Source organism: Phacochoerus africanus, chromosome 7 (assembly GCF_016906955.1).
Source record: "Phacochoerus africanus isolate WHEZ1 chromosome 7, ROS_Pafr_v1, whole genome shotgun sequence".
Classification (NCBI taxonomy): Eukaryota; Metazoa; Chordata; class Mammalia; order Artiodactyla; family Suidae; genus Phacochoerus; species Phacochoerus africanus.
This window is the reverse complement of record NC_062550.1, coordinates 24,843,453-24,854,636: the sequence shown is the minus strand read 5'-3', so window position 1 is coordinate 24,854,636 and position 11,184 is coordinate 24,843,453. Positions and strand designations below refer to the sequence as shown.

Below are 11,184 nucleotides of genomic sequence, written 5' to 3'. Positions count from 1 at the left end.
CTGTGGAGGCTGGAGGTTTTTATAATTTTGAGGGACTGTTTAGGATCAAGCCTCCAGCAAAAAGTAGTTCTAGGTTCCCTCTCTCCCATCTTCTGCCCAACCTCCCTTGAGCTGCATGTCCCAGCCCTCATCCCAAATGCCCATTGTGTTTTTGCATTACTTCAAAGACCTCCATCTTCTTGAGTCCTTGAGTTTTCATTCTCCCTCAGATCCTTTGCTTCCTGGTCTCCGAGGTGTAAATGTGGCGCTTGAGGGAGAAGAGCTCATCACTGATTTCTAAACTCTTTGACTGCTTTTATTTATTTTTTTTTTCAGGTTCAAGTGCTGGATTGTGTCATGTGACCATCCCAAAATTCAGAGCACCCTATGGCCATCTTTGCCCTCTGTCACATAACTTGAAAACTGCCTGATGGCCTTTTTGCAATGGTTCCCTCCAGGAAGCCTTGATCTCAGTGAAGAAGTCCTTTCCTGGCATTCCAGTGCCCCTGTCAGCCCCACACTCCTCAGACACCCTTAACAAACAAAGGCAATCACACACATGGTGTAACAAATACACAAAGTAAATAATAATTACACTAATTATGATCGGAGGGGCACTGGCCAGGTCCACACACATCATGAGGTGGGGGGGGGGGTACTAGTTCCCACTAGGTTGCTGGGCTGTGCCCCCAAGCCTATTTATCCCATGCCTCTTTGGGTTGAGGAGGACCAGGAGAATGAGACTTAAAACTCAGATTTATGTTCATAAGAGAAAGACCCTCCCCCAAAGGTCTTTATTTGGTGGGATTACAGGGGCATATTCTAAGTGTCCCCCAAGTCTAATGCCCCAGCTCTCTAGAACTTGTAGAAGGAAGTCACCTGATGCCTCTTGTCCAACCCCCACCCTGTGCCAAGATCAAGAGACACGGGCATTTGGCCTTGGAGGAGGCATCTTCTGATCTTCACTTCTCTGTTCCTCTCCTTCCACCAAGGAAATATGAATGGTGTTGATGGTCAGGTGGGTCTTGGTTTTCCAAGATTGGGGCAGAAGGAAAGATGAAGAACAGGGCCAGAGAGGAGAGGCTGGGGGGTTAGCTTAGCTGCTATGTGGGAGGAGGCGAGTTGAAATGTTTAACAGCCCTTGCCCATTCCTGTACCAAAGTAACCTCATCTCACTTCTTCACTATGGGAATGGGAATAAGATGCCAAAACTCACCAACATCACCCTTCCAAGGGTGGCCACATACCTTTTCCCCTTCCACCAGCTGGGCCAGGCAGGAAAGTCATGCTCTTGGGAAGAACCAACCTTGCAGATCAGCTCTCCAACTTGGGCTTTACTTTAGTTCAGCACTGTTTGCATCAGACCCATAACTGCTGGCTCTACTTAGAGTGACAGTTTTGCTGAAGGTTCTTTTCCCCTCCTCTCCTGACATCCTCTAGGCTCTAGTCTGGAACCAAGAGGTCTGGTGGTGAGGTATGGATAGGGTATGGGTCAGGAGATTCTCAACTCCTTGGCTTCAGGCACTGTCCAGCTGGGAGGGAGGCAGAGGGGAACTTGTGCTCTGAAGCCTGTGACTCCTCAGCCTCACATCTCTTCACCACTACTCTGGTGCCCTGGTTATCTGTCCCACAGCGAGAGGTATTTTATGTCCATAAAGTGCCCGTGGTAAGTGCTCAGAATTCATCTCTTGGCTGTGGCGGGTGCTGCTATTTCTCATTCCATAGAGGGGAAGAAACCGAGGCACAGTGCGTCCCGAGGAGGGTGGGTCAGGATTGTGGAGGAATGAATAGGCCCAGCTAGTGACTTGGAGTGGCAACCAGTGCCTGCCTGCTTCCTAGCTTTCCAAACCAGGGAGTCTCCATCCTTCCTGTCCTCTGCTCTAACTGGCCTTGTCAGATGCTTTCCCCCACTTTATTGTCCCCTCCCTGCTGCCAGGTACTGCTAGGTTCCAAAAATAAAAGATAAAAATAATTATAGACACTCTGCTCCCTTGTTCTCTCTCCTTCCACCCTGAGCTTTGGGGTTGGGGGACTAAAATATCCCCCCTCCAGAATCCCTTCCACCTTGGTCTGCTGGCTTTCCTCCCTAGCCCAGAGCAGTGATTTGGATTCAAACGCCCTGTAACCTTCAGCCTCCTTACAACTCCTTTCTTGACCTCTCCTAACCCTTCCCAGACCTGGGGACTCTGGGCTCTCTCTATTCTTCTTTTTATTAACCTGAAGACAGAGGCTGGGAGCAGAGGCATTCCACAGGCTCTTTGGTCTCTCTCTTGGCTGGGGGGATTTTGAGCATAAGCAGGCCACACCTTTGCCTAAATAAGTCAGTACAGTGAGGGTAGACCTGAGGGTTAGTTTAGTGGCTCTCATATAGATCCTGGATGTTGAGCGCCCTCCCCCACACCCCCAAGCTTCTAAACCCTAACCTCTCACTGTCTCTGCGATTGCTGGAATTCAGTTCAACCCGTTTGGCTCAGGAAGGTTAAGTAGGGTGATTTGGGGTTGGAAACTTCCATGTGTCAGCCCTCTTGCCCTCTACTCCCGTTCTCAACCCTGGAGGCTTTTAAACAAGTGCTTAAGTAGGTGGGTATTGAGGGAGGACAGGGTTTGGGGAATAAGGGACAAATGGGGCACAGTGGGCAGGGGCCCTTCTATTTCAGTAAAGCCAAATACCAAAAAATGAAAAGTCATAATAAATAAATAAATAAAGTTCCAAAATCCTCACGTTTGCCCCTGCCCTTACTTCCCTTCCCCTAGCCACTGCTGGAGGGAAAAAGGGAAGAAGCTAAGAATGGGTCTGGATTTCCTCTCCTACTGATAATGGTAGTCAGGGGGGAATCTCCCCAGACCGTACCAAGCCCCTCACCTTGCCACTGGAAGAAAGGAGGCTTGGTGTGGGGCTTTCTCTTAATATTCCATTTCGGTCTCTTCATTGTTTATCTCTGCCTAGTCTCTGTCTCTTCTGCATCTCTATCCCTTTGCCTTCTCGCTGCTGCTCTTTTTGTTCCTCCGTCTCTATCCCTCTGCTCTACTCTGTCTCTACATCTCTCAGTCTTCTTGCCAAAACTTCTCACCTCAGACCTCACACACTCCCCACCTGACCATGCCCCCTCCTCTTCCCTCTTTCCCTCAAACCCCTCACCCCTCAATCCCCCACCTGCCTCCCTCTGTTGTATTGCACACTGCTTGGGCAGGGAACAAGGTGTGATGTTCATCAGAAGAGGTGGAGGGAGCTTTAGGGCCTGGGGGGAGGGGGTCAAAGCTGGGGGTCTAGGGGTAGGGTCTGTGGGGGGGGCATCCTCTGTCCCCGACCTTAGGAGCAGCCACAGCGATCCACCACCATGCCAGGGATCTTGCCGTAGATAATTTGCTGCTTGTCATTGAAGTAGAGCATGTTGATTGGGGACATCTTGGTGGGGGTACAGCAGGGCCCAGCAGAGCCTCTTGGATTAGCCTGTTGCACCAAGTGGGTGTGCGGGTACTTTTGCATGAACATGTACTCGCACTGGCCAGAGCAGTAGTTGGCCTTGTAGCGTTTAGGTGCGATGATCCAGTCCCAGCCAAATGCCTCAAAGTCCACTGTGAGGGGATATCGGCAGCAGCGGGACTCACTTGAGTGCTCATCGCAGTCCAGACCCAGGTTCCGCCGGGACCGTTTTGTGTTCTCTAGGACTCGAAGCTCCATGAAAGGATGCTGGGGTGAGGGAGAGAAGAAAGACATGTGAGAGAGCCCTGAAGAGCTCCCACTCCCTGCTCTTTTGTCACCTGCCCCTCAACAGGGGATGGGAACAGAGATTATTGATTTCTCCGCTTCTCCATTGCTCCCATCCCCAAGCCCTACCTTCTGCCCACTTTTCTTGCCAGCTAGCCATCTCTCCTCAACTCACCTTGCCTAATTCTCCCTCTCCTGGCAACCTGGCCCTCATCCTTAGCTCAAAGTCTTAGCAATAGCCCACCTTTGTCTCATGAATTTGTTCACCTTCACCCAAATCCAGTTTTCAGCCGTTACCTGCCTTGGGTCTCTGAAAAGTGATAGCACCCCATTACCACCACCTAACTCTATAGAGTCAGCTCCAGGCCCTAGACAATGCTGACCCTCAACACAACACCCTTTGCATTCCTGGTCTACCTTTTCCAACATCCCACTTCCTCAGGGCCAGTTATACATATCTGCCAACGTCTCAGGCTTCCTGCTCACCAGTCCCTCAGCTCCCGGCCCCAGGGAGGTGACAGCCAGGTCTGTGCCACTGGGATCAAAGGCGTTGATCTCGATGCCCCAGTTGCTCTGTGGCTGGCGGAACCAGCTGTGTAGCACTTGCTTGAAGTCGATGCTTTGCCAGTGGCCAGAGCGCGAGTGCAGGTCAATTTTGAGAGAGCGGATACGGATGTGACGCCGGCCTCCGCCCCCTCCCCCTGCTGTCCCTTCCCCAGTTAGGGGTTTCAGTCGCAAGATCTGCAGGTAGACTGTGGCTGGGCGGGGCACAGGCCGTAGATACACCCACAGCTGGGCCTTCAGTACTTTTGTGAACATCACCTTGGGGCTGAAGTGGAAATGGCAGCAGAGAGGGCTGCCATCTGTCTGCACTGCAGGGTCCGCTGATAAGAGAGAAGGGGGCACAGCATCAGCAAAAGGTGTTTGTGGAGGGCGTCAGCAGCCCTGGGGGGTGTCGGCAACTTGGACTCCTCAGCCCGTGTTCTCCAGTTCTTTACCTTTCTCCTCTGCTTTCTTGTTAACTACCATGTCACCGGAGCCTAGAATAGCACCCTGCTCCCCCAGTAAGATGATGGCTCTGTTGGGCCTTACAAGATCTGCACCCCTTCCTTAATCTGTTTGCCCTAATGCACAGGTTCCCCTCTACCAGATAGCCTGCAAAGATAGTTATTAGAGAACTCTTCCACCCTGCTGTCTTCCCTTTCTCCAACTTTGCCCAGCAAATAGGGCTCCAACTTGTTCTGAATCTTTGATGCTCTCCATAGGAGGCAAACCTGCTATCACACCTGCTGTCCTCAGGTTACCTTTCCCCATTTCTGCTCTGTTTTGTCTGGTGGCCAGGTGGAGCCTGGCACAGGCCCCCCAAAACAGATGGCCTCAAAGAATGGATAACCCAAGGTCCAGATAGGGAGCATGGACTAAATTCATTCCTTGAAGTAAATCAGCAGTCAGATCTAGGCTTCTCACATCATTCCCACCAGAAATAACACACCGAGAAGAATGGTACTACTCAAGCAAGCCCCATGCATCTTGACTACAACATCCCTTGACCCTGAGAACAAGTTCCCTCAGCTGCTTCCTCATCACCATTTTGTTGTCTCCACTTTTAAGGAAAGGAAAAACTACCTCCATGTATTCTTTCTCCTACTTTCCCAAACCATCAGAAATAATATTCAACACACCAAATCAAATGTAATCAGTCTTCTTTTCTCCCTTGGGCTTCCTTCAGTTTCTCAGTCCAGCGCCAGTAAGCCTTTACAAAGATTTAATATCCCAACTTTACATTTTGGCCCACTGCCCCTTGTTCTGGACCCTACACTGACCCTTCTTGTGTTTAAAGAATGAATTCTCTATCTGCCTCTGCTTCCACTGTAGCTCCTCTCAGTTTCCCTTTCTAATCTCTTATGTCAGTTGAGAATGCCCTAAATCATGTTTCTATTGGACAGGAATATCCATCCCCACTCTAAATATACTCTGAGAGGAAGAATCAGGAACTAGCTTCCAGAGCCATGTAAGGATGATGAGAAAGTCTAGGTCCTTATGTATCATGCCCACATCTGCATGATCATGGAGAAGTTATCATTTGTTGTCTACCATCAGCATCCATCCCACACTCCCACCCTAGGAGAAGGAGGATACTTCAAGTGAGATGAGGAGGAAAGTGCCTAGTGATCTTCATATATTCAGGACACGAGACACAAAATTCTTTTGCAGCTTTCCTTCCCTTGGTTCTTCTCCAAGGTCCCAGGGCACTGGTAGTCCTCCCAGGTAATCTCCTGCTGGAGCTGCAGTGATGGTGCAATAGGACAGGGTTTGGGGAGTGGAGATTCAGGGATTAGGAGAGTCCCTGGGGCTGCTGGTGAGATGGAGAGTGACAAGCAGCAACTGAAATAGCATACTAAGCCTAATTTCAGCATAGGGTCTGTCTGATTTTCCTGCCTGTCTTCACCATTAAGTACAAATTTCCTTTTTTGTGTTTGTTTTGTCTTTTGTCTTTTTTAGGGCCGCACCCTTGGCATATGGAGATTCCCAGGCTAGGGGTCTAATCAGAGCTGTAGCTGCCGGCCTACCCCACAGCCATAGCACTGTGGGATCCGCGCCGCATCTGCAAACTATACCACAGCTCACAGCAATGCCAGATCCTTAACCCACTGAGCAAGGCCAGGGATCAAACCTGCATCCTCATGGATGCTAGTCAGATTCGTTTCCACTGAGCCACGATGGGAACTCCATTAGGTACTAATTTGCATGAGGGTAGACACTGTCCATACTGTTGCCCACAGTACCAGGCAGTGCTCAATAAATCCATGTTGAATGAACTCCCTAAACTCTCAATCTTAAATTATATAGGCAAGTGCCTGAAGTTCTTCTTGGCGTCTAAACACTGTTCTTTGACTAAACTGAAGTGGATTTAATCACTGCCTGACTCATTAACCAGTATCTGACCTTACTTTCCAGACTTCTCGGTGATACAGATGGTAATCCTTGCTTCATAGGAGTGCTGAACATTAAATAAAGAATATGAAAATAGTAGTAGTTTCTCAATTGGTTTATTGTTAGTTCTCTAAACTCCAAACACATGTCCCTACCTAAGCTGACCCAAGGCCTAGAAATGGGGGACTGGTCTCCAGGGCCCCATCCCTCTAAGTCTTTGGTTCCTTCAGGCAGAGTCCCCCATCCTCACCATCAGGAATCACCTTACACTTCTCCCCCAGTGGATATGAAGACAGTTGGTACTACAAAGGGACAGGACGGAGACATGAGGAGAAAGAAAAGGGAAAGGAGAAGAAACGTGGGAGAGACTGGAGATAGGAAAATAAGAATAGAGGAATTCCCATCGTGGCACAGGAGAAATGAATCTGACTAGGAACCATGAGCATGCAGGTCCGATCCCTGGCCTTGCTCAGTGGGTTAAGGATCCAGCGTTGCCATGAGCTGTGGTGTAGGTCACAGACATGGCTCAGATCTGGCATTGCTGTGGCTGTGGTGTAAGCCGGCAGCTGCAGCTCCAATTCAACCCCTAGCCTGGGAACTTCCATATGCTGCAGGTGCAGCTCTAAAAAGAAAAAAGAAAAAAAAAAAAGAATAGAGAAGAGGCTGTTAGAGATGAAGTCAGGTTAGAAGAGAAATGGAGGAGAGAAGGCAGAGAGGGGAAAATATAGTAGGGGCAGAAGAAATAAGTTTGGGAGCTGGAGAACATTAGGAGAGGAGGAGGGGTGCAAAAGGAGTGAGTGGGGGGTCAAGAAACTGAAAGGAGTGAGGTAGCTAAGCCTATTGGGATAAAGAGAAAGGATAGAAGGATACAGATCGAGGAACAAAGGAGAAGCAGGTAGAGCCACAAGGGAAACAAGGGGCTTGAGAGAGTCCCCAACACACACATTGGCCCAGCTCCCAAGGGGAGGGGAAAGAGCCACATCTGTGTTGGATTGATCGGGTTGGTGGCAGGCAGCAGGTCAGGTTTAGTAGGCGGCTCTGGTCTGGAGAGAGGTCATTGCACTATTTTCAGCAAAAGCCCAACCCCCTCCCTGCTTACCACCTCCTCCTCCTCCCACCCCCCCACCCCCAAACACCAAACACACTTTCCTTACCCAGGCTGGAAGGCCTAGGGGCAGGAGGTTGGGCTGAGAGGGCAGGGGCCTCTTGGTGTAGGGAGGAGAGAGAAACTGAGGGGCTGGGCTTGGCTCCCAGAAGGGCAAGGGGGTTGGGTTCCCAGGAAGAAGGCTGGGGTGGGAGAGCCTGAGAGGGTGGAGAGAACTAGGGCAGGCACAGCAGCCTAGGAGAGGTGGGGGCTGGGGTCCAGGGTTGAGGGCTGGGGGAGGGGAGGAAGGGGGAGGGGAGCGGAGGCCATCTCTGCTGACAAACACCTCCCCCGATTAGCAGAGCACAAGTCTCTTATTAAAGCGGGTCCCTGGGGATTAGACTATAAAAGTCTCTTTTTCCTTTTCCCCTCTCTCCCTCCCCTCCCCTGGCTCCCCCTCCCTCTCTTAAGAGCTCAGCTTGGCTCTTAAAGGGGACGTACAATACCTGGCTGGAGACCCAGTTCCCTAGTTATCTAAGTCCTGGGGCAGCAGGAGGGTAGACGCTGGGGTAGAACCCCACCTGCTGATCCTTCCCCCTCCTCCCCATCCCTAGTGTAACTTGCAGTCCCCAAACTGTGCATGCAGCGTCTGTTTACTTCCTGCATCCCCATTACCAGGGCTAATTCCAGGCTCAGGCCAACTGGTTAAGGGATGCTAAGGATAGAGTGGGCAGGGAAAGTCCACAGCTCCATCACTCATTCTGGAAATTCTCACACACTATACCACATAGACCAGAGTATCCTTTCCTTCTGTACCCTTCATCTTCTTCCAGCAAACTCTTCTTCAGAATTCCTCTACCACTCTCTGGTTTCTAAGTTTGTTAGAATCCCCACCTCCGACCCCTGCCCTCAGTCAATCTCAGACTAACCCTAGCTTCTATGAGGCAGAAGCCTCAAGAAGCAAAAGGAGACTGGGGAACTCACCACCAGATCCCAGGCCTTCCCACCCCCTACCCCAGGTTAGTTTCCTAGTCCTTTGGTGTTCTATTCTTTGCAGCCCTGACCAAGTACTGTGGAGTTAGGATCGCAGAAAAATTGGTGGCAGTGTGAGGCACTCAGCCCCCCACATGCACACCTGGGTTCCCGAGCCTCTCCCTTGGGGGTGGGCCACTAGGACTCCCCTCATCCCCGGGTTTTTATGACCCATCTGCCAATAAACCAGTCTCCCCCTCTTCTCTTCAGAGCCATAAAACCAAACAGTTGGGGTGGGGGGGTTTGGCTTTGCCAAACCACTGGGGAATAAGAGAGGGCCTGGTTGGAGGTGGGGGGGGGGGAAGACTTCAGTGGGGGAGGGGAAAAGGGAGTCATCTGATCTTAGGGAGAGCTAGGAGTTGGGGGGGGGCAGTGTTGGCCTGGATTTTCCAGGCCATAAAATTTCAAAGCAGCTCAAGTCTATTAACATGTTCATCTTCCGTTTGGCCAGGAGCTAGCTAGGACTCCTGGGTTCCCCCCTCCCTCCCATCTATTTCTTTCTTTTTCTTGCTAGGTCTTTCTCCCTCTCCTCAAGTCTCATTGAGGGTTGGGGCAAGTGAACATGGAATACAACCAACACAGAGGTCTGAGCTGCCCAACGGGTGCCCTTAGCCCCAGTGCAATGAAGTTGAGTTCTCTGAGCTCGGTCAGTACCGAGAAGGCACAGCTTTCACCGGCCCCTTGAGAGTCCGAAGGGTCCCAGGTGGAATGGGTGCCGGGGCTGCCGGGAGAGATACGGGGCTCTGGTATCTCTTTCCTAGGATTAGGAGAGGAGCTCTCGGTTCTTCGCAGCCCGGGGGGCGCGTTGCAAAGCCCAAGGTGGAAGAGGTGGAGAATTGGTGCCACTGGGAGGCGGAGAGCACCGCAGCCTGGCTGGGACTGCCTGGGTCCCGAAGCCTCCCGATTCTATTTTTCAGCCTCTCTACCACGGCCTTTCGGGATCGAGTTTCTGCTCCTTCCCCTACAGGCGGACCCCGGCTTCCCCAGTATCCCCCCCAAGCCGGATCTTTTTCGCACATCCCGGCTCGGAGGTGGTATCTCGCAACGCTTTCCTTTTGCCCCCTCACCTCCGGGGACCAAAAGTGCACAGAACTCCGCAGCCCATCTCTACAGCTCGAAAAACTTGTGGAACAGCCCCCGGCCCCCAATCCGTCAAGTTTTCTCAGAAAAGGCTTTCCGGCCGGAGCAACCCGGAACGCCCCGCTTCGAGCGGCAGGCGCTCACTTTCCCGGAGCGGGAGCGGGAGCCAGCACCCCACCGCTCTTGCCCCGCTGTCCACTTACTCTCCTGGGCCATGCTAATGACAGTCTCGGTGGTGGCGTGGTACTCGTCCTCTTCCAGGAAGTCCTCGGGCTGCAGCGCGTCGCCCTGGAAGTCGTGCAGGTCCAGGATCTGCTGCAGCGGAGGCGCCTTGGGAAGCAGCTGCTTCACCACCTCGCGGCTGATGTTGGGCGCCTCCTTGAGCCGCAGTTTGCTCAAGATCTGCGACTTGATGCTCTCCAGGCGCAGCTCACGGCTATGCTGCCGCCACAAGCACACGGGGCAGCCGTCGGGCTCGGGCGCCACGGACGCGGCCGGCCGGCTCGAGCGCTCCCCCCCGGCCCCCGCCGCCGCCGCCGCCGCCGCCGCCGCCGCGGGGCCCTCGGCCGCCTCCCCCCGGGGCCGCAGCTCCAGGGCGAGGAGCAGGAAGCCCAGCAGCAGCGGGGCCGCGAGCACCATGCTGGAGGGGAGGGGAGGGAGGACTGGGGGGCGGGGACGCCGGAGTCCCGAGGGGAGGGGGCGGAGGGAGGAGGGAGGGAGGAGGAGGGGGTCCGGGCGGCGCGGGATTGGGGGCTGCCCGGCCGAGGGGGGGCCGGGGGGGCCGGGGGCGGCGGGCGCGCGGGCGGGGCGGGCGGGCGGCCGGGGCGGGCGGCTGGGGGGGCCCGAGCCCGGGCCAGGCCCTTTATAGCCCCGGCCCCCGTGTCGTCAGCGGCCGCGATTGGCTGCGGAGCCAACAAAAGAGGCAGCGCTGTCATCCGAGGCGAGAGAGGGAGCCGGAGAGAGCCGAGGAAAAGAGAGAGAGGGAGGGAGCAAGGGCCCAGAGAGATGGAGAGACAGAGATATAGGGGTGGGAAAGAGGAAGGGAGAGATGGAGAAAGTCAGAATCGGAGACAGGGATAAAGGGAGAAGACACAGAGGAGAGGCGCAGAAATAGAAAGAGGGGGAGGAAGAGGAGAGAGAGAGAAACAAAGGGGAGGATAAGAGTTGGGGGGGAGACACAGACAGAAGAGACTTAAGCAGAGACAGAGATAGAGGAGGAAAGTGATGGCATCACTGGTGAAGGAGAGAGGGGAGTCGGAGAGCAGAGGGAGGAGAGAGTGATGGCTAGACAGCTGGAGAGCTAGAGGTCTGCAGATCCAGACCACAGGAGGTCAGGGGTACATGGAATTGGGAACAGGGGCTGAAG

At 53.2% G+C, this 11,184-nt stretch overlaps 1 protein-coding gene across 1 annotated transcript; it reads right to left on the bottom strand.

The window, feature by feature from the left end:
- Positions 1 to 273: 273 nt before the first annotated feature.
- GDF11 (growth differentiation factor 11) lies at positions 274 to 10,489 on the bottom strand. The gene is made up of 3 exons (XM_047786851.1): positions 10,022 to 10,489; positions 4,175 to 4,572; positions 274 to 3,670 (listed from the first exon to the last, which is right to left on the bottom strand). Exons 1-3 carry the CDS (start codon positions 10,455 to 10,457, stop codon positions 3,290 to 3,292), a joined length of 1,215 nt encoding a protein of 404 aa, XP_047642807.1. The 5' UTR covers positions 10,458 to 10,489; the 3' UTR covers positions 274 to 3,289.
- Positions 10,490 to 11,184: the final 695 nt, after the last annotated feature.

Bases quoted from the DNA above. Each gene is read 5' to 3' on its own strand.
- GDF11 (XM_047786851.1), bottom strand. From the start codon at position 10,457: ATGGTGCTCGCGGCCCCGCTGCTGCTGGGCTTCCTGCTCCTCGCCCTG. The intron at 4,573-10,021 runs GTAAGTGGACAG...CTCTCTTATCAG, and splicing joins CATTAGCATGGCCCAGGAGA to CGGACCCTGCAGTGCAGACA. The intron at 3,671-4,174 runs GTGAGCAGGAAG...CCCTCACCCCAG, and splicing joins GGCCGGGAGCTGAGGGACTG to CATCCTTTCATGGAGCTTCG.